This window comes from Pelodiscus sinensis, chromosome 16 (assembly GCF_052426305.1).
Source record: "Pelodiscus sinensis isolate ZL-2025 chromosome 16, ASM5242630v1, whole genome shotgun sequence".
In the NCBI taxonomy this organism is placed as follows: Eukaryota; Metazoa; Chordata; order Testudines; family Trionychidae; genus Pelodiscus; species Pelodiscus sinensis.
Window position 1 is genome coordinate 1489911 of NC_143067.1, and position 21037 is coordinate 1510947.

The 21037-nt window shown below is 67.8% G+C and overlaps 2 protein-coding genes across 5 annotated transcripts; one reads left to right on the plus strand and one right to left on the minus strand.

Annotated features, from left to right (window-relative positions):
* The first annotated feature begins 128 nt into the window (after window positions 1–128).
* SNCB (synuclein beta) lies at window positions 129–9786 on the plus strand. Its single transcript, XM_075900716.2, has 6 exons — window positions 129–267; window positions 633–763; window positions 5942–5980; window positions 6363–6481; window positions 8444–8533; window positions 8878–9786. Exons 2-6 carry the CDS (start codon window positions 643–645, stop codon window positions 8905–8907), a joined length of 399 nt encoding a protein of 132 aa, XP_075756831.1. The 5' UTR covers window positions 129–267; window positions 633–642; the 3' UTR covers window positions 8908–9786.
* A 462-nt stretch (window positions 9787–10248) lies between these two features.
* Window positions 10249–20731, minus strand: LOC102449651 (glutamate dehydrogenase, mitochondrial). 4 transcript variants are annotated; one of them, XM_075900710.2, is made up of 12 exons: window positions 20156–20725; window positions 19120–19200; window positions 18235–18290; window positions 17754–17817; window positions 17032–17126; window positions 16290–16469; window positions 13895–14032; window positions 13661–13798; window positions 12950–13030; window positions 11909–12124; window positions 11178–11240; window positions 10249–10737 (listed from the first exon to the last, which is right to left on the minus strand). In XM_075900710.2, the coding sequence occupies exons 1-12, from the start codon at window positions 20655–20657 to the stop codon at window positions 10621–10623; spliced, it is 1731 nt and encodes a 576-aa protein (XP_075756825.2). In that variant the 5' UTR covers window positions 20658–20725; the 3' UTR covers window positions 10249–10620. The 4 variants fall into 4 exon arrangements, with proteins under 4 accessions (XP_075756825.2, XP_075756826.2, XP_075756827.2 ...); XM_075900711.2 differs by lacking the exon at window positions 13895–14032 and having other exon boundaries at window positions 20156–20731; XM_075900712.2 differs by lacking the exon at window positions 13661–13798 and having other exon boundaries at window positions 20156–20728.
* Window positions 20732–21037: the final 306 nt, after the last annotated feature.

Here is a 21037-nt window from a genome sequence, read left to right on the forward strand (position 1 = left end):
GAGACTCGGGGAGGGTCCCTGCCCCCCCGCACGGTGAGGGTGAGGGGCAGCCCCCCCGCCGAGGAGCTTGCAGGGGCCAGGCGCGCTCATCCGGGCAGCCGGGAGGGGCGGCGCAGCCTGCGCGCCGCTGATGAAATCCCCTCGCGGCAGGGGCGCGGCGCAGCGCGATATTCAGCGGGCGCAGCGCTCATGGCAGAGCCGCGCTGAGCCCCGCCCGGCATGAGCTGAGCCCCCCGCGCCGCCCGAGCCAGCTAGCGCCGATCGCAGGTGAGCGGCCCGGGCTGTCCCCTCTCCGCCTGCCTGCGGGGGCCGGGTTCGGGCCCGCACCCCCCCGCATCCCTCCTGCCTTTCAAGGGCACGGAGCCGCCCAGGCGGGACCGGAGCACCGGGGGGGGCGGAATCTGGGGCGCTGGGCTCGGAACCGCGCCGGGGGGGGTCGCACCGAGCCCCCCCCTCCCGAGCGGCACCAAACGACCCAGCCGTGCGGGGGGGGGGGGGCCGCAGGGAGGAGTCGGCACCTGCGCCGCGGGAGGAGGGGACACAGATGTGCCGGGGCGGGGGGGGGGACAGATGTGCCGGGGCGGGGGGCGCCCCGGGGGCTCCGGAGCCATCTTGCGGGTCTGTCTCCGCAGAGCCGCCGCCATGGACGCGATTATGAAGGGCTTGTCCAGGGCCAGGGACGGGGTGGTCGCAGCCGCCGAGAAGACCAAGCAGGGGGTGGCGGAGGCTGCGGAGAAGACCAAGGAGGGGGTGCTCTACATGGGTAAGCGGAGGGCTGGAGGGGGGGTGCTCGGTGTGGGTAAGCGGGGGGCTGGAGGGGGTGCTCGGTGTGGGTAAGCGGGGGGCTGGAGGGGGTGCTCGGTGTGGGTAAGCGGGGCGCTGGAGGGGGGTGCTCGGTGTGGGTAAGCGGGGGGCTGGAGGGGGTGCTCGGTGTGGGTGCTGGAGGGGGGGTGCTCTACATGGGTAAGCGGGGGGCTGGAGGGGGGTGCTCGGTGTGGGTAAGCGGGGCGCTGGAGGGGGGTGCTCGGTGTGGGTAAGCGGGGGGCTGGAGGGGGGTGCTCGGTGTGGGTAAGCGGGGGGCTGGAGGGGGGTGCTCGGTGTGGGTAAGCGGGGGGCTGGAGGGGGGTGCTCGGTGTGGGTAAGCGGGGGGGCTGGAGGGGGTACTCTCTGTGGGTAAGCGGGGGGCTGGAGGGGGGTGCTCGGTGTGGGTAAGCGGGGGGCTGGAGGGATGGGTGCTCGGTGTGGGTAAGCGGGAGGGTTGGAGGGGGGTGCTCTACATGGGTAAGCGGGGGGCTGGAGGGGGGTGCTCGGTGTGGGTAAGCGGGGGGGCTGGAGGGGGTGCTCTCTGTGGGTAAGCGGGGTGCTAGAGGGGGGGTGCTCGGTGTGGGTAAGCGGGGGGCTGGAGGGGGGTGCTCGGTGTGGGTAAGTGGGGGGCTGGAGGGAGGGGTGCTTGTTGTGGGTAAGTGGGGGGTGAAGGGGGGTGCTCTCTGTGGGTAAGTGCGCCAGGCTAGGGTGCCACCCAAGGCTGTGCACAACCCTAGGCAGGCTCCGTGCCTATGCCCAGACCCTGGCACTGACAGGAGCTGGGGCAGCAGGCCAGGCTGAGCCCGGAGCTGGTGGTGCCCGACAAGGCTCAGCGCCCCGGTGGGAGCCAGGGGTTCCAGGCCCTGCCGCTGGCCACTGACCACCAGCCACATTAATGCCCGGTGCTCCCCCCCGCCCTGGGCAGCTCAGTGGTTGGAGGCCCTGGCTTGGCTCCCCCTTGCGAGCACGGCTGGGGACCTTTGTGGGTGCCTGGTCCGTATGCAGGGGATGTGCTCTCCTGGCTGCTGGGGGGGGATGTGCTCTCCTGGCTGCTGGGGGGGGATGTGCTCTCCTGGCTGCTGGGGGGGGGATGTGCTCTCCTGGCTGCTGGGGGCGGCACAGAGTCCGTGCGCCAGCCCCTCCCCCGGCTCCTCACTGCCACCTTTGTGCTGCCTTGGCAAACCCCAGCAGCTCCAGCCTTGCCCAGCTGGTTCTCGGCTACAACCTCAGCGGCACGGCAAAGGCAGGACACCGAACAGCACCAGGGCTGCCTGCCGGACGGCGCCTGCTCGGAGCTCCCGCCACGCCCTTGTGTGTCCCGCCTGCTTGGTCACTAGGCGCTGCAGGCCAGAGGCCTGGGTGGGAGCCGCCTGCCCCCCGCCGTTCAGTCTGTCTCCCCAAACAGCTTCTGGGTCCCTGACCCCCGCCCCACTGGAGCCACGTCTGCACAGAACGCGAGATGCAGGAGCCACGTTGGCGAAGGCCCAGCGGGACAGCAGGGGGCGCTGGGGGGAGGGGGAGGGATGCTGGGGGCTCCTGGCCCAGAGGGGGCACTGTGGGGAGAGGGTTGGGGTGCTCGGGGAGAGGGTGCTGGTGCTGAGGGAGGCGCTGGGGGGGAGGGGGTGCTGGTGCTGGGGGAGGGGGTGCTGGTGCTGGGAGAGGGATGCTGTGAGGAGGGGATGCTGGTGTTGAGGGGGATCCTGGGAGGAGGGGGTGCTGGCGCTGAGAGGGGCACTGGGGGAAGGGGCGCTGTGAGGAGGGGGTGCTGGTGCTGAGGGGGGTGTTGGGAGGAGGGGCACTGGGGGGAGGGGGTGCTGGTGCTGAGAGGGGCACTGGGGGGAGGGGGTGCTGGTGCTGAGAGGGGTACTGGGGGGAGGGGGTGCTGGTGCTGAGGGGGAATTGGGAGGAGGGGCACTGGGGGGAGGGGGTGCTGGTGCTGAGGGGGGTGTTGGGAGCAGGGGCACTGGGGGAGGGGGTGCTGGTGCTGAGAGGGGCACTGGGGGAGGGGGTGCTGGTGCTGAGAGGGGTACTGGGGGAAGGGGGTGCTGGTGCTGAGGGGGGCATTGGGAGGAGGGGCACTGGGGGGAGGGGGTGCCGGTGCTGAGGGGGGCACTGGGGGGAGGGGGTGCCGGTGCTGAGGGGGGCACGGGGGGAGGGGGTGCTGGTGCTGAGGGGGGCATTGGGAGGAGGGGCACTGGGGTGAGGGGGTGCTGGTGCTGAGGGAGGCATTGGGGGGAGGGGGTGCCGGTGCTGAGGGGGGCACTGGGGGGAGGGGGTGCTGGTGCTGAGGGGGGCATTGGGAGGAGGGGTACTGGGGGGAGGGGGTGCTGGTGCTGAGGGGGGCATTGGGAGGAGGGGCACTGGGGTGAGGGGGTGCTGGTGCTGAGGGAGGCATTGGGGGGAGGGGGTGCTGGTGCTGAGGGGGGCACGGGGGGAGGGGGTGCCGGTGCTGGGGGGGGGCACTGGGGGGAGGGGGTGCCGGTGCTGGGGGGGCACTGGGGGGAGGGGGTGCCGGTGCTGGGGGAGGCATTGGGGGGAGGGGCATTGGGGGGAGGGGGTGCCGGTGCTGAGGGGGGCATTGGGAGGAGGGGCATTGGGGGGAGGGGGTGCTGGTGCTGAGGGGGGCATTGGGAGGAGGGGCATTGGGGGGAGGGGGTGCTGGTGCTGAGGGGGGTACTGGGGGAGGGGGTGCCGGTGCTGAGGGGGGCATTGGGAGGAGGGGCACTGGGGGGAGGGGGTGCCGGTGCTGAGGGAGGCATTGGGGGGAGGGGGTGCCGGTGCTGAGGGGGGCACGGGGGGAGGGGGTGCTGGTGCTGAGGGAGGCATTGGGGGGAGGGGGTGCTGGTGCTGAGGGGGGCACTGGGAGGAGGGGCACTGGGGGGAGGGGGTGCCGGTGCTGGGGGGGGCACGGGGGGAGGGGGTGCCGGTGCTGGGGGAGGCGCCGTGGTGCGACCCGTTAAGCACTGACGTCAGCGTGAGCCAGGCAGGGCCCAGCTGACGCCCCTGGCTCAGCCCCAGCTCCCATGTGGGGCCACAATTCCCCTTCCTGGCAACCGCAGCCTTGGGGCGGGCCAGGCAATGTCCCTGGCGGGGCGGCTCTGCCAGAGATGAGCGGGGCTCTCCCAGACCCTGCCGGGGGCCCGCCCGGGCCCCGCCCGCCCTGCACAGACAGTCCTGGGTCAGTCCCTGCTGGGAGGGGCTGAGGGTGCCATGTGCCCCAAGCCCCCCGCCTGGGCTCTGCTTGCAGAAGTTCACCTGGAGCTGGGGGACGAGCTTGCCCAGGGCAGGCTGCCCCCGGGGGGGTCGGCTTGCAGGCACCTGCCCCACCATGGCCTGGCCCCTCGACCTAGGCCCAGTCCCTGCGTGGAGGTGAGGGGCCAGGCAGGCCCCTGAGCAGCGCTGGAGGGGAGATGAACAAACCGCTGCCTGGCCCCCACTCCTCCTCTCTCCGGGAGAGCCACCAAGGGCGCAGAAGTGGGGGAGCCCCCGTCCCCAGCTCAGGGGGCCTTGCAGCATGCCAGGCCCAGGGGGCTGGCCAGCCCCACAGCGCTGGGGCCTCCAAGACCCAGCAGCAGAAGGGGACCGGCAGCCAGCACAGCCCTCCCCTCCTGCGACCCACGCTCAGGGCCTGGCCAAGGGCACCGCGCCAGGGGATGTGGGGGTGGGCGGCTCAGAGCGGGGCCTTTGAACTGCTGGTCGGGGCAGTTCCCATTTCACAGCTCGGGTCTCGCCCCTCTGGCCCAGGGACCCCGCTGCCCATTGGCCCCTCTTCCCCGGGGCCTGGCCTGGGGAAGCTGACGAGCCCGGGGTGCTGGATGTGCAAATGGCGCTAGCGCAGGGAGCCAAGGGCCGTTTCTGCTCCATGTGACATGGCAAAGCCAGGGCTTGGCTGGTCTGTCCCAGAGCTGCCCCGGGGCTCGGGGGCTGGTCTTCCGACTCTCCTGCAGCCCAGCAGCAGGAGCCTTGGGTGGATGCATCAGCCAGGCCCAGTTCAGCCATGTGGTCCACATGTGGCAGTGAGTTGCAGCACAGCTGCCACCCAGGGCTGCAGGCCCGAGTCCTGTCACCTCCTGGTCCTACTTTTGGGAGGGCAGCCTCTGCCCAGCCAGCCCAGCCCCTGGGCACTGCCTGGCCTGCCCGATTCTGCCAGGGTTCTCCTCACTGCGCTAGCAGAATCCCACCGCAGGCACCAGCTGCCACCCTGCAAGCAGCCATGCTGGGCGGAGTCTGGGCTGCGCAGGTGGGGGCGCACTCACCTTGCCCCCCCGGGTTCTGGAGTCAGTTTCACAGCAAACCTGTAACCTGCGGCTCTGGCTTCCTCACACTGGAAAGCCCAGCTGCTCTGGGAGGCGCTGTAGGGGCCTGTCTCACCGCGGGGTGCTGCCCAGCTCAGCCCCACACCGGGGCTTGGGCTGTCTGGACAGATCTCTGCCCAGAAACTGCCCTCAGCCCAGGGGCCTGGCCAGAGCAGTGGTGCCCATAGCTTATCTCAGAGCCCCCTCCCCCAGGGTCCACGGGGCAGGTGTGAACACAACACGCCCAGCGTCACTGCGCCGAGCCAGCCTCCTGCAACGTACAGGCGCCAGCAGCCACAGCCGGTATGCCCAGCCCGGGGAGCCGCTCAGCCCTGCCTGCCTTCCCTGGCCTGGGCCAGCCAGTACCCTCCCCCCTTGGCTCCTCGGCCCAGCAAGGGGCGGGTCTGGCCCAGCGGGCTCCCTGGGTACTGCTTTGGCCCTGATCCCATTCTTGGCTGGGGAAAAACAGGCTTCTGTGAATGCCTGGGCCCACCCATCCAGAGGGGCCCCAGACCCCAAACCTTCCTGCCCCCCAGCCCAGCCAGCGCAGGGAGCCGGGTGAGCAGTATCCAGAGACAGCCCCTCCCTGCCCCCCACAGGGCTCCCCCTGCACAGCCGCTGCCTGCAGTGGGCAGCAGGGCGTGTGCCCCCAGAGGCACCTGAAGGCTGGGGAGAGGCAAGGGGGGCACATTGGGGGCATGGAGATGCGGGCTGGGATTGCATGGGGCAGGCCCAGGAGGAAGGGCATCAGCAGAGCCAGGCAGCTGGTTTCATCCCACCCCCCTGCCCGGGCAGCCCAGGGCACCGGCCCCTCTCACCCGTCTCTCTCTCGCTCTCTCTAGGAAGCAAAACCCAAGGCGTGGTGCAAGGCGTCACCTCAGGTACCCGCTGCCGCTCCCTGGGCCAGCACCCGGGGGGGGGGGGGCTGTGCTAACGAGCTCAGGCTAAACGGGGCTGTGATGTCACTGGCCTAAAGCCCCTTATGTAATGGGCCACACTTGAAACCCAGCTGTGAGGCGCCTGGCCCAGGCCTGGCCACATGGGGGAGGGGCGATTCTGCCCCTAGGGCGTGTGGGGGCAGGTGCCAGAGCCCCCCCCCCCCAGGGTTGGCTGGGCCCAGCCTGGCCATGTTGGGGGGAGGCGAGCCTGCCCGCCTGAGCATGTGGGGGGAGGGGAGGCGCCCAAGCCCCCAGGGCTGGCTGGGCACAGCGTGGCAGTGAGGGCTAGTGGTGAGAGCACAGCAGTGGTGCCTGGCTCTTCCAGTGGCTGAGAAGACCAAGGAGCAGGCGTCCCAGCTGGGAGGCGCTGTCATGTCAGGGGCAGGGAACATCGCGGCGGCCACGGGCCTGGTGAAGAAGGAGGAGTTCCCCACGGACCTGAAGGTGAGCGCCCCTGCAGCAGCAGCCTCTCCCATGCTCTGGGCTGACTTCCCCAGGCTGCCTGTCAGGCCCTGCCCACATCTGCCTCAGTTTCCCCTCTCCTGCCCACCCAAGAATCATCTCCCAAGCTCCGGTATGCCCTGCTCCTGGGACAGAACTGCAGGAATTCCCCTGCTCCCATGACTCCGGTCCAGGGACCCCTGCAGCCCCTGACCACATTGGGGCCTCCCCTTCTCCAAGGGGCTCAGCACCAGCCCCCTGCTTCTTAAGGGCTCCTAGTCTGGCCCATCGTTACCAGCTTCCCCTGGGGGCTGTCTGTACCCATCCTTCCTGGGTCCAGCTCTGACCCCTCACTGCCCCCTTCCCGCTAGGCGGGTGCACTGAGATGTGCACAGGTGGGTGGAATCAGGTGTGTGAATGGATGTAGCTGGGCATGTGTGTACTGGGATGTGCCTGGGTGTACAAGGCCGTGCATGGCCATGTGTACGTGTGCAAGGCCGTGCGTGGGTGTACAAGGCCGTGCATGGCCATGTGTACGTGTGCAAGGCCGTGCGTGGGTGTACAAGGCCGTGCGTGGCCATGTGTACGTGTGCAAGGCCGTGCGTGGGTGTACAAGGCCGTGCGTGGCCATGTGTACGTGTGCAAGGCCATGCGTGGGTGTACAAGGCCGTGCGTGGCCATGTGTACGTGTGCAAGGCCATGCGTGGGTGTACAAGGCCGTGCATGGCCATGTGTACGTGTGCAAGGCCATGCGTGGGTGTACAAGGCCGTGCGTGGCCATGTGTACGTGTGCAAGGCCGTGCATAGGTGTACAAGGTCGTGCGTGGCCATATGTACGTGTGCAAGGCCGTGCATAGGTGTACAAGGCCGTGCGTGGCCATGTGTACGTGTGCAAGGCCATGCGTGGGAGTACAAGGCCGTGCGTAGGTGTACAAGGCCGTGCGTGGCCATGTGTATGTGTGCAGGGACATGCGTGGGTCCGCGTGGCTGTGTGCAGCGTGGGCGGACAAGCCCGTGCAGGGATGTGCACTGCTGTTCTCACTAGAGCTGTGAGGTGCCCGGCAGCTGCAGCCTTTGCAAGCCGAGCTGCCACGACAAACCAGCTTATCCCAAAATAGCAGGAGCTGAAGCAATGAGGTCAAGGCAGGCAGACAGTCCCCTTCCCCCACACTGAGGGGAGGCCGGGACTGTGCCAGGCCGAGGGCAGGGGCTGCAGGGAGCCTGAGGGGGTAGGTGGGGGCTCTGGACAGGGCCTGTTGCAATTCAGCAAGACCAGGTTGTGAGCAGCACTGCCCAGGCCAGAGCAGAGAGCCCAGCCTGGCTCCCCCACCCATCTCTGCATCAGGAACCCAGCAGCTGCCCCCTCCTGTGGCAGTGGGCAGGACCCAGAGCCCTCTGGCAGCAAAGCTCAGGGCTGGGGGGGGCTGCTGGCAAGCAAAACCAGGCCAGTGCTTCTGCTCACCCTGCTCAGGGGCAGCGGGGCGGGGGCGAGGGGCACTGCCAGGGGCAGCAGGGCGGGGGCGAGGGGCACTGCCAGGGGCTGCGGGGCGGGGGCGAGGGGCACTGCCAGGGGCAGTGGGGCGAGGGGCACTGCCAGGGGCAGTGGGGCAGGGGCGAGGGGCACTGCCAGGGGCAGCGGGGCGGGGGGCACTGCCAGGGGCAGCGGGGCGGGGGCGAGGGGCACTGCCAGGGGCAGCGGGGCGGGGGGCACTGCCAGGGGCAGCGGGGCGAGGGGCACTGCCAGGGGCAGCGGGGCGGGGGCGAGGGGCACTGCCAGGGGCAGTGGGGCGGGGGCACTGCCAGGGTGAAGTCTGCCCCACACTGGAGTTACAAGCACCAGCCGAACTGCAGCCAGCCCCTCGGTGCTGTGCACTGGTGCCCGGGGGGGGGGGGGCGCGCAGCCCATTTTCTGCACAGCCAGGGGCCCAGGCTGGCCTTGTGCTGACCCCCTCCCTCTCCCCACAGCCCGAGGAGGTCGGGCAGGAGGCAGGGGAGGAACCGCTGACAGAGCCTCTGCTGGAGCCAGAGGGTGAGGCCTACGAGGAGCCCCCCCAGGTATGTCCAGGGGGAAAGGGGAGCCCAGGGGCCCAGTCTGCCTGGCTCACAGCCCCAGCCACCAGGACCCAGCTCTCGCTCCCACACGGGTGCCCCCCACCCTGGCTCCAGCAGCTGCAGCCTTTCTGCCTAGGGGCCAGCTCCCTGCACTGGGGGGTTGTGCCCAGGGAGCCAGGGCGGGGCAGGTGGGTTCCTCACCCAAAGAGCCTGGCCGGGGCTTCCAGGGCCCAGTGCCCCGAGGCTGCTGTCCCTGGTGCTGAGCTGGGCTGGGCTGCAGCTGGCTCCCCGCGGCGCGGCGCAGGCGCCCTGGCAGGGGCTCACGCCGGGCGCTCTCTTCTCCGCAGGACTATCAGGAGTACGAGCCGGAGGCATAGTGGCCGTGCCTGCCCCACCACCTCCACCAGCAGCACAATGACAATACCCCTCGTGCCCCTCCCTGGCCTCCCCCAGGCCTGTGCCAGCGCAGGGGTGACGGACAGGACCCCGCCCCGTGAAGTCACAAGTTCTTCCTGCTCCCAGGGACCTGGCTGGAGCCGTGTTGCTGTCTCGTGTCCTGTAGCCGGCGGGGCGGCCAGGCCCGGCTTAGCGCCCTGCGTCCCTCCCAGCGCGCTAAGCCGGCCTGGCCCGGGACCGGCTGGGGCGCGGCCTGGCCCCAGGGCCGCTGTACATTTGCTTGCATGCGCCTCGCGGCGCTGCGCCCCGGCTGGAAACTTTTGATATGAGGGATCGGTTCTGCCCTTGTGAGCCGCCCCCGCCCCAGCCCCAGCTGTCGTGTGTGTGCGCTCAGCTCGTCCCCAGTGCTGTGTTGTGACGTGGCATGGACCCCCCCCCCCCGTGTGCTCTCAGGGCAGCTGCCAGTGACACAGCTGCCCTGCCCGTGAATAAAGCCAGCTCCTGTCAGTAGCTGCCGCGACCTCTTGTTCCTAGGCTAGGGGGCACTGCCCGGGCCCTGGGGCAGCCGGGCCCCCAGCCACTTACCCCGCCCCAGGGCAAGTAGGGGCCACATCCCCACGGGGCCATACCCAGCTCTCTTCGCTGCCTTAGACCCCAAGCCCTGGTGTGACCCCCTGCAGCCCCATGGCTTACCGCGGCCCTGTGCCCCCAGGGGGTAGTAAGTCGCCCTTGCAGTCCCTGGGTGAGCAGCAGCAGGGAGGCCCAGTGCCTGCTGGGGCAAGCCTCAGTGCACAGCCCTGCCCCACAAGGATCAGGGCTCCCTCGGGCCTGGACAGCAGCCAGCACATGGGAGAAACCTGCCTCTGGCCCAGCGTGCATGGCACAGCAGCTAACAGCCAAGGCCCTTCCCGGCCCCGCAACAGCAGCCGGAGCAGAGGGGCCAGGCAGGGCCAGGCCCAGGAGGGTTTCTGGGGGCCAGGAAGGGGTGGGGCAGAAAGGGAACGGTGGCTGGAGTCAGGTTCTCGGCTACACCCCCAGGAGCAGCGGAGTCTCACCGGGCCGCTAGCTACGGCGGAGCTGGGCCGGGGGCTGGCGCTCTGCCTGGCGCTCTGCCTGGCGCGCTTCTCACCGCTGCCTCTCTGCCGCCGGGCTGGCTGCTCCCGCCCACCCTGGCTGCAACCCCCGGACGCGGCCACACGGCTCCTCCGCAAAGGCAGAACTTTACTTCTGACAAGCAAGCACCAGCTGGTTCAAAGGCCCCACCCGCTTCCGCCACGCGCCCAGGCCCTGCTGCACAGCCCCAAGCCCACCCGCACCAGGGCCTGCAGCCCCCTGCCCAGCTCACCCCGTGCTGGCCTGCTCGCCGGATTTCCCAGCCAGTGCCCGTCTGCCGAGGGGCTGCGCCAGCAGGAGCGTGACTAGCGCTCACAGCACTCAGGAGCGGGCGGAGCGGGAGGGGAGGCCGGCGAGCTGCGGCCGGCTCCAGGGCCCAGTCCGGATGCCTGGAGTTCCCTGGGGCGCAGTGCTACAGCATCATCCCGCCCGCTCTAGACTCGGCCCTGGCGCTGCCACGGAGCAAATGCTGAGCCCCCAGCGGGGGGGCGCTGCCACGGCGGCACTCAGGCAGAAGGCGGGCACGTCCAGAGGATGCCCTGCCCCCGCGAGGGTCTCTCCGGGGCGGGGCGGCACAGCTGTCAGTACGCAAACCCAGCCTCGCTGTACACCCGGAACACCTTCTCGATGGCGCACAGGTAGGCGGCCGTCCTCTGGTCCAAGCCCAGGCCGTAGCGCGAGGCCATCTCCATGATTTGCTAGCAAACAGACAGCGCAGGCCACGGGTGAGCCTGGCGGAAGCCGGGCTGGGAAGCGGGGAGGCTCAGGGCTGCCCCTGGGGCCCGGACACTGGGAGGGCCTGCAGCCTCTCCACCAGCAGCGCCAGGCGTCAGTCTCGACTCCCCGTCTGGGCACAGCAGGGAGGCCGTGCCAGGGCCCTGGGAGGGGCTGACGCCAGCAGGCCTCACTCACCCGAGCAGCCCTGGGAAGCACGTGGCCAGAGGGGCCCAAGCTGCAGAGGGCTGGCTGGGAGCGCCCAAGGCCAGCCGTTCTCTGGCGCCCCCCCGGGCACGCTCTGAGCAGGGCCCGGGGTCAGTCCGAGCCGCTTAGTCCAGGCCCTCCCTGCGGGCGCCCCTGGGTGCAGCAGACAGGGAGAGGGACCCGGTGGCACACGCCGCCTGGGGACAGAGGCACCTACCTGGGCCGAGCGGTCCATCGTGTAGGCCAGGCCCGAGTGCACGATGTCCTTCTCGGAGGCCCCCTGCAAGGGGGAACCAATGAATCCCTTGTGGGCACGAGGGGGCAGCGCTGCCCCCCCCCCCCCCAGCATCGAGCCTGGCACAGCCCGGCGGCCTGCCCGCCTCCTGCTCCGTGGATGGGGCTGCAGGCCGCTGGGCTGCCCCGGTGGACACATCACTGTGGCCTGGGCTCTGCCCAGCCTGGGTACCCGAGCTCCACAGAGCTCTCGGTGCTGGGCCCTCCCTCCAAGGCTCCGCCTCCGTGCAGCCACAGCCAGCACCATGGGCTCTCGCCCCGGCCCCAGGAACCTCCAGACCCAGCCGCCGGCCAAAGCGCAGGCTGCCTGGGAAGCTCAGCAGGGCCCCGACGCTCCGCTCCCCTCCAAGGGAGCTGCCCACTGGGCCCGCAGCTGGCACCGCCCTGCCCCTGCTCCCTCGCCCTTCTGGCCTGCTCAGCACGTGCCTGGGCCCTGTCACGCCAGCGATCCGGGGCAAAGGGCCGCAGATGGAGCCAGCTCCGTGTCCCCCCCAGGTGCAGCAGCCTGCTTCGGGGGGGGGGGGGGGGGGGGGGGGGTTGTGCACTGTTCATTCCTCCCCGCTAGACACCATGTGGGCAGCCCTCAGAGCTGCCTTGGCCTTTGCCACGCCAATGCCCAGAAGGGAGGCCCTGCCCCTGCCCAGCCACACTTACCGCCACCCTGGCCTGGAACTCGGGGGAGGGGATGATGGGGATCTCCCCGCTGCCCTTGCGGAAGGTCCGCTCCAGGCTCTGCTGCACAGACATCAGCAGGTGGTAGTTGGAGTCCCGCTCGTACTTGAAGGTGAGGCGCCCGTAGCTGACGTGGTTCAGGTTCTTCAGCCACTCGAAGAAGGAGACGGTCACGCCGCCCGCGTTCACGTACAGGTCCTGCGGGGAGAGGCGGGCTCCAGGCCAGCCTGTGACTGCGCAGAGCCCTTCCCCACAGCCCCTGGCGTTAGGGCCCTTGCCCACTGCGAGGCAGGAATCAGAGCCCGGGAGGCTGCTTCCAGCGGTGGGCAGGAGGGGGCGCTGTGGCCCTGCAGAGCTGGCCGGGGGCAGGAGCGGGCGTGTCCGGCGTGCTCCCATGGAGCTGGGCAGAGCGGTGCCGCTGGGGCAGGTTCCTGGCCACGTCCGTTCTGGGCCCCACGAGGGACTCAGCCCCCGGAGCGCTGTCAAAGGGCAGCCACCGCGCCGTCTGCACGGGGTCTGGAACCTCGCAATACAGGCTCGGAGCACAGCTGGGGGCAGACACGGCCATCCTTCCCGCTGGGCCCAGCTGCGTCTCTCAGCCAAACGGGAGGGAGGGGGGAAGCGTGGGGTGGGGTCCCACTTCCCTGGGCGGCGCTGGGACAAGGAGTGAGCCCTGGAGTGGGCCTGAGCCGGTGGGAAAAGGGCACAAGGCAGGCACGCCGCCGGGTGCAAGGGAGTGCCGGTGGCCCCACGACTGACTGCGGAGAACCCTGCGATTGACAGCGAGGAGCCTGGCCCTGCCCTCGGGTGCCTGGGGCACTATTCGGGGCAGCGTGGCGGGACGGTGCAACAGGGAGAGAGGCAGCCCACGCACTCCTGGACTCTGGGCAGCTCCACAGTGCGGGCACCGCCCACGCAGCCCCGCTTGGCCCTCGCCCGCCCGCCAGCTCCAGCAAAGCGATGCTGGGAGAGGGAGCCCGCTGGGCCATCCCGCCAGGCCGGGGAGGGAGGCGCCCGCCGTACCGGGATGACGAGGATGTTTCTCGCCAGGAAGATCTCGTGGGCTGCCGGGGTCGTGGGGCCGTTGGCGGCTTCGGCGATGATCTGGAAGCACAAACGGCCGGGAGGTGGGCACAGGGCTGCTGTCGCAACAGGAGACTTGCCACAGCCCTGCTCTCTCCTCCCCAGAAGGGCCATTTCCTGCAGCTTTCCCAGCTGGCAGCGGCCACCGCGGGCTCCACCGCAGCATGGGTACGTGCTGCCACCGCGGGCTCCAGGGCGTCCTGCATCCGGGATCGCAGGGAGATTTGGCCAGCAGCTTCCCCGTGTCCCTTTTGGTGCCTGTGCCCGTCTCCGTCTCCTTCGCCCTCTGTGGCTCCCGGGGCCTTCCCCTGCCCCGGGCGGGTTAGTTGGCTGGGAGACGCACAGTCCCTCCTGCTCCCAGCTGCAGCGAGACGTGAGGGGCTGACTCACCCCATAAGCCTGAAACCCAGGTTTCCATAAGGCAACCGGAGCCTGGAGGCCGCCGCAGCGACTCGCCCCCGCCCCACGAGGACGCCCGTGCGAGAATGCTTATCTGTGCTCTCACGAGCCAGTCTGTCCAGAGCCCCCGGACACTGGGCTCAGCGCGCGTCTAAACCGGGCCGTTTACACACGTCCGGAGGGCCAAACGCTGCTCCTCGGGGCCAGGGCAGCAGCCTCCGGATGGGCAGGGCTGCTCTTTGCACGCTGTACCTTGGCTTTGACCCGATGCGCGTTCTCCTTCGTCAGCTGCTTCTCAACAGCCGCTGGGATGAGAATGTCGCAAGGCACCTCGAAGATGCAGCCTTCGTAAGGCTCTGCTTTGGGGAAACCGGTGATGGTGCCGTGCTCCTGGGGGACAAGCACAGTTCGGCAGTGCCCCACCTCTCTTCTGCGTCTGGGACCGGGCTGCCCCCGCCCCGTCGAGCGGGACCACAGTGGCCGTACCTGCTTGTAGTCTCCTAGCTCCGTGGGATTGATCCCCCTGGGGTTGTAAATGGCACCATCCACCTCCCCGACGCACACGCAGCGTGCTCCGTAGCGGTGCAGGTACCGCATGGCGTGGAAGCCCACGTTGCCAAAGCCCTAGAGGAGGGATGGGAGAGCTGCCACGGGGGGACCCAAACAGCCACGAAGCCGAGCCCCTGGGCCGTGTCTAGAGCTGGGGACCCAGCGTCACTGCTCGCTCTGGCTCCACGAGCACCACTAGCCGGAGTCTGCTGCAGGGCAGCCAGCCTGGCGCTGCTCAGTGACAGGGACAGCCACGCAGCCCAGCGCTGCAGCTGGCTGGCTCCCTGCCCCGGAGCTGGGGGTGCAACGTAACGCACCCAGAGAACAGCCAGGCCAACGCCTGCCACGGGCCTTCCCCAGGCAGGCTAGACCTTCGAGCTCTCACTCTCTCGAGCCTGCCCTCTCAACTTCCAGGAACCCAGAGGGAGGAGGCATTATTGCAGGTAATGGCAGAGCCCATCCTCTTCCGACGGGTCTTCGCCCCCGGATCCTAGCTCAGGTGCAAGCCAGGGTCAGGGGCTTTCAGAGAGCAGCCATGGGCCTCTCCTCCTCTGCTTCATCGGCCCAGAACGTGCATTAGCCAAGGCTCACTATCCCTTTAAGCCAGCCCCCTCCCCGTCTCCCACATGCTGCTGCTTCTCTAGCAGAGGCAGCCGCACGGGGGCGGGACTCCGTACGCACAGGGACATGCTTGTAACCGTCTCCTGCCTGCCCCCACACATAGCCACGTGGCTGCTAAAAACGCCAGCAGCTCCATATTTCCACAGACTGGCGCAAAGGGCGGCAGTGCCAGACACGAGTCGCTGGTCGCAAAGGAGACCAGGCTGAGACCACGTAGGAACAGGACTTCCCCATGCTACATGGCCCAAGGGCCAGCCCGGGCATCTCCGCACCGGCGCCCAGCAGGGCGTGCCACGCCTCCCTCGGCTGTTGGTTAAACATGCAGCTGGACCCCAGCAGCACCCCAAGCCCATGGCCCGGGCAGACAGCGCCGAATCCGAGCTCAGTCAGTGTCCGGGCAGCAGTCAGCTCTCTGGGAGACAGTGCGCATCAGGAGCCAGCTTTTTACACTGGCACCGAGGCAGCAGCACGAGGTGGCAGCCGGCCCCCCGGGAGCCAGACAGGGAGCCACGTATAGCCGTTTGGGTAACCGATAAGCCCATGCTTACCGTTTACCCATTTCAATGGCTACCGCAGACTCCCCAGTTCCATGGAGTTCTCCCCACACAATGGCAGCGTCTTTAAAACCCAGCTGTCTGTAGCCCTTACGGTCGCACAGATTGGCTGGAGAACAGGAGTGGAGTGGAACTAATGCAGTCTGAGGCCCTGCAGTCTGCAACCGCTGCCTTCCCAAGTCTGCAGAGAGCCTGAGAGCCCAGCGTGAAGCGCCAGCCCCCCCCCATTTGTTTCAAACTCCGCAGCTCCATAATCAGGGAGGTCTCCAAGATGCAAAGTTCACCCATCTCACTCGGTCAGTCTCTATTTTGCGGTAGCCGGGCACCTGGTGTTTAGTCACCAACTCCCTGCCCTACCGTAGCCGTCTCTTCCACTGCAGCCGGCCTCCAAGGGGCACAGCACATGCTCTCTGCACTAGTCCACAAGGCCAGGCACCGGACAAGCCAGAGCCCAGCTCGCTGCCAGGGAGCGGAGCTGCTGACGCTAGCAACAAGCCCGCCGCGTCCCTGGTGCGGAGGGAGGAGACGCGGGGCCGCAAGGAGCCGAGTTGTCTGGTGAGCACGGCAAAAGCCCACCTTCAGACAGAGGCACCGGGGAAACCAGTCAGGGATGAAGCAGCATGTTTGCGGGGCTGGAGAGAGCAGGAAGGAGAGGCTGTCTCAGTGGATTTACTGAAGCGCAGGCATTGCTCGTTACTCGTAAGTGACCAGGGCTCTGGATTTTAGGGGTTGCTATCTGGGGCCGGACATGGGCCTTACTTGTTCCTGCCGGTACCTCAGAGGGGAACCTAGCAGGGCACAGTTGCAGGCACCGAACTGTGAGCATCTGGCTTCAGCCGCTAAATCAGCAGGCAACGGGTCCCTGCAACAGGATTTGTTTCCAAGGTATTAAATGCCTCGCGAGCGGCACTGGGGATGGTCCTAGGCTAACGCAGGAGGCTGCACCAGCCCACAGCACAATTCACAGAGCAGCAGGGTGTCAGCTGTTGAGGCCAACTGTCTCCCCATCTGTGTTCTCAGCGGCCGAGGGGGGGTTGGGAGACAGGGCTGCAGCTGAACCCGAAAGACAAAGTAACCTGCGTCTGCAAGGAAGGAGGAGCAAAGCCGCTGACTCCAGCGAGATGGCAGCAACGAAACAAGCCCTGCCCAGTGCTTACCTGCAACACGAAGGTCTTGCCGGGGAAGCCGGGGCTCAGGCCAATGAGGTCCATATACGTGGCGCTGTTGATGTAGTTCTCAATGCCGTGCAGCAGGCCCCGGCCTGGGGCAGACACCCGCCCGTGGATTCCACCCTGACTGATGGGCTTCCCTGTCACGCAGGCGTGGGCGTTGATATCCTGCCATCCAAGGAGAGAGCAACTCTCAAGCCCTCGTCCTGCCCAGCTGGACCAGAGGGGGCGGGGAGAACAGAGACAGACCGTTTTTGGGTTGAGGGCCACTGGCCCACGTGGGAATCTATTGGGCACCACGAGCAATTGAGAAACAAAACCCAAAGCCCTCGCTGTGGCCCCCGACTGAGGAGACAGACGCTCCCCACATTTCCCTCCCACCCCAGAGCCTAGAGGGGCCCAGTCTGGTAGATTGTGCGTGCTCCATCCCTGCAGTGGGGAGGCAGGGGGTTGAAACGCCAGCATAGGGTCCCCAGTGCTAGGGGGCCCCGAGCCCCAGGGGCCAGATCCAGGCAAGCCGGGGGCCGGGCCGGAGGTTCCCCAGTCCTGCCTTAGGCTTTCCTTGCCCCTCACAGCCCAGTCCTGGAAAAATAAAGCAGTTTTCTTGTCACCGCCATTCAGCGCCTTCCCCACGCCGGGCGGAGCTCCGCATCAGGCCACCCAGCCAGCCGGGGAACGGGCTGCCCCCCACAAAGCCGCGCCGTCTCCAGGGGTCTAACGCCAGCGTTACCTTGTAGCCCAGCGTGCGGGAGTAGGTGTCGACCATCCAGGACATCTCCCTTTCCCCCGTGTTTACGTCTGGAGCAGCAACATCCGTTCCAGGCCCTGCCCGGGCACCAGAGCTGTCAGTTCTGGGCCCTTCCCGTTCAGTCTGCCCAGACGAGTTACCCTGCCTGGGCTGCCGAAGGCCAGTTCAGCCCAGGCTGCTGAGTCGAACGAGGGCCCGTCTGCAACATGACATTTCCTCCCCACTCCGGTCACCCAGCTTCCCTGCCCGGGGGCTTTGCCAGGCCTCTTCCCAATCCTCACCCGCCAAGAGCTCTGCGTTGCCACAACTCCCCCTTGAGCGGTAGGTCACATGAAAGGGAGGAGGAACTACAAAGCTTTAGACTCCCCACGCGCCCAGGGGATCGCGTGGAACACAAAGGCCATGAATCTGCTGCTATCTGTACTGCTGGAGCGCCTAGGAGCCTGGCCCTGGACAGACCTCTGGTGCGTGGGGCTGTACAAACACAGACCTAAAGGCTGGGCTCTTAGCCTGGCAGTTGGTCAGTCTGAGGACGAGCCAGGTGAACACACGTGGCTCCAGACCAGGAAACCACAAGGCAACGTCCATCACTATGGGGCGCAGGGACCTCAGCACACCTAGCCACTCGGTTCCCTTGGCTCCTTTGCAAAGCAGCTGGTTTTCATCCCGCCCAGGAGGAACATGTGGGAAGGAGCCACCCTCACCTATAAATCCTTTCTTGGCTATTTCCACTGTGAACTGCCTTGTTATTTTCTCCAGCTCGCCTTCCTGTGGAAGAACACCAACATTCAGCCAGTACTGGGGGCCCCAAGAGACATGCAAACACCCCAGGCATGGCACCCAGCCGCTGCCATACACGTTACAGGGGCAGCCCCAACTCCACACGCGTGCGCTGTGTCACCTCCCGGCTGAACCATAAACCTGCTTTTCACAGCCCCCAGAGAGCCGCTCCGCACCAGCTTCCCTGAGCAGGGTGCTCGTGCGGCCCGTTAGGTTTGTGTTTCCACTGACGGTGCACATCAAATCATGTATTCTGCACGTGGACGAAAAAGGTTGGAGGGAACGCTGTGCGCCGCCAGTGCCGCTGCCTTGCTTGTCAGTGTCCCCTCGGGCTGGGCACGCTGAGGAACAGCTGCAAGAATCCCGGGCAAGCGGAGCAGGAACAAGAGAACAAGGCCGACTCACCGAATACTTCTTCGGGTCAATCTTCACCCCAGCCATGGCGCCGCCAAAAGGAACATCTGCAAGATGCCAGGCAGCCAGTCAGCGAGAGGCACGCCTTCTCTGCTAGCGCGTGCGGCTGGGACGAGGGGCTGAGCCGACTCCTGGGGGGGCTTTGATCCAGACGGGCGCTAACACCATGCCAAGTATGGCTGGTAACCAGAGCAGCCACTCGCGGCCTCCAGAACTACATCTGGCAGGAAGGACCAGGTCCTGAGCGGAACGGTTAGTGCACCTGCACCAGTCACAAACGTCACCAGCAGCACCAACCCCAGGAGACAACGTAGTTCAGTGAAACCCCGGTGCCAGGACATCTGGGGCACGCCTGGGACTGCCGGCCCGCTGTGCCCAGTGCTAAGTCACCGACAAGCAGCCCTCTAGGCAGGGTGATCACAGCCCTCAGCATGTGCAACTGCACAAAGGCTCTCTAGATACGCAGCGGTTACGCAGAGGGAGCATAAGCAAATCATCCCAGCCTTATGCCCAGAGATACGCCAACTCACACGGCTCCAGACTGCCTTGGGTAGCGCAAGCTCCGTAACCACTTCACTACAGGGCAGTGCACGTTACCCCTCAGAGCACGGCAGCTCTCCAGCCGGAGCCAAACAGCCTGAGCCCACCACTCAAGAGTACCGGGGCAACGCAAACTCAGAGCAAAGGGCCTTTAGGCTCTTGAGTCCTGCCCCCCCACGCAATCTGCACCACTAACAGCGCCCACCCTCTCACATGACGCGCAGCCCCTTGGCCGAGCACTGAACGGACTCTCCCGGGGGGGGGGGGGGGGGGAGCGGTAGGGCACTGCCCAAGCCCCACTGCAGAGCCCAGGGGGCCCCCGCTCTCATGACTTACCCACCACAGCACATTTGTACGTCATTAAGGCTGCCAGGGCTTTTATGTCATCGATGTTAATTGACTCGCTGAAGCGAACCCCTGTGGACAGGCAGACACAAATGAAGACGATCTGCGGAGCCACCAAGCCAGCAGGGCTGTAAACGGGCTACCCGTGACCTTTAACCAGTTACCCAATTAAGGCAGGCGGCTCCACCTCAGGTGGGCTAGAGCACTCCCCTCCCATAGCTGGGCTGGAGCAGCCCCGCCTGCGCCCCCCACCCGTTAAGGGCGATGCTTACCAGTTAACCTTTCACGTCCCTACAAGCCAGTGACACAAAGGACACTCAGAAGGGCCCAAACTTTCTGCAGTGGCAGCACCTAGTCACTAGCTCAGACTGGCCACCACTCGGTAGGGATGTAACAGTGGAGTCGATTAACCAATAAGCAAAAGCTGATAGGTTAATGCTGCAGACTACACACATTTGCCCCCCCCCCTTCTCTTGGCCAGTAAATTGTTTAGCAGGCTGGCCAGCAGCCTGGCTCAGCCCTGGCTCACACCAGGTCTAGGACCCACCCTGCAGCAGCTCTGCATTCAAAGTGTATTAGGACCCAGGTGGGCAGGCAGCCCAGCTCAGCTCTCGCTCATGCCAGGTCCAGCTCAGCCCTCTCCTGGACTGGGGCTGCTGCCCTGTATCACAAGGTGAGAGGCAGCCGGCCCGCGAGGGGAGCTGGTTTTTAAACTGGCTCCCTGCACGGACCAGCTCCCGCCTGGCACCCTGCACTGCCCTGTATCACAAGGTGAGAGGCAGCCGGCCCGCGAGGGGAGCTGGTTTTTAAACTGGCTCCCTGCACGGACCAGCTCCCGCCTGGCACCCTGCACTGCCCTGTACCAAGGCAGCAGCGCAGCATCAGGAGGCTCCTGGGGGGGGGGCGAGCGCACTGGCTGCCAGCGCCGCCCCCGGGACTATCGATAGTCGAGGAACCGCTAAGAATCCGCTCAGGCCTAGTGCCGCTCCCAGGGCCACAGGCACCAGCCGGTCCGGCGGGCCCTTACCCCCTTTGCAGGGCAGCATGTGCTGGCTGTGCTGGGCCCGCCAGCCCTCCACCACCTCCCAGTGGCCGCTGTCGCGCCGCACGGGGATGGAGACCTCGAGCACGTGGCTGCAGCGCTGGATGCTCTCCAGGATGCCCTGCACCCACTGCCGCTTCTCCTGGGCGGGCCGCGAGCTGCGCAGCTTCTGCACCAGGTCGGCCTCGGCCACGTGCACCGCGCGCCCGCAGAACGCCTCCACCATGGGCAGCAAGCCGGGCGCGTCGGGGCCGGCCTGCGCCGCCACGTGCTTCCCGCGGCGCCCGCCTTCCGGGGCGTCACTTCCGGCCGGCGCCGCCCCGCCCCCGGCCCCTGGTTGCCGTAGTAACGCGGCCCTGCGCCACCCCGCCTCGGCAAGGAGCCGGAGCCCCGCCCGCCCGCTCGGCCCCGCCGCCGCCTGCGCGAGCAGCGCCCCGGCCCCGGCCCCGGCCCCGGCCCCGGCCCCGGCCCCCAGCGCCCTCCGCATGGCCACGGCCCAGCGGCCTCCCGGGAGCTCGCTCCTCGGAGAAGCACAGGCGGGCGGCGAGCCGCGGGCACCCGGATTGGCTGAGGGGCCGAGGGCGGGGCGAGCTGGACGTCCCATGGACGCCCCCTTACTGGCTGAGAAGTCAGTGGGCGGGGCGTCGTGCTCCTCTTCGGATTGGCTGAGAGGCCGGCCAATGGCTGACGAGGCGGGAAGTGCGCCTTTGACCCAAGCACGTTGCATCGGATGGCGTCAGGGGCGGGGCATAGCGGTGAAGGGGCGGGGCTCAAGGGAGGGGCCTTAGAGGACAGGAGGGTGGGGCAGTTCCAGGACTCCCTTCCGCCATCCCCCTCCCAGTGCTGCGGGGGGGGGGCCCTGTCTGA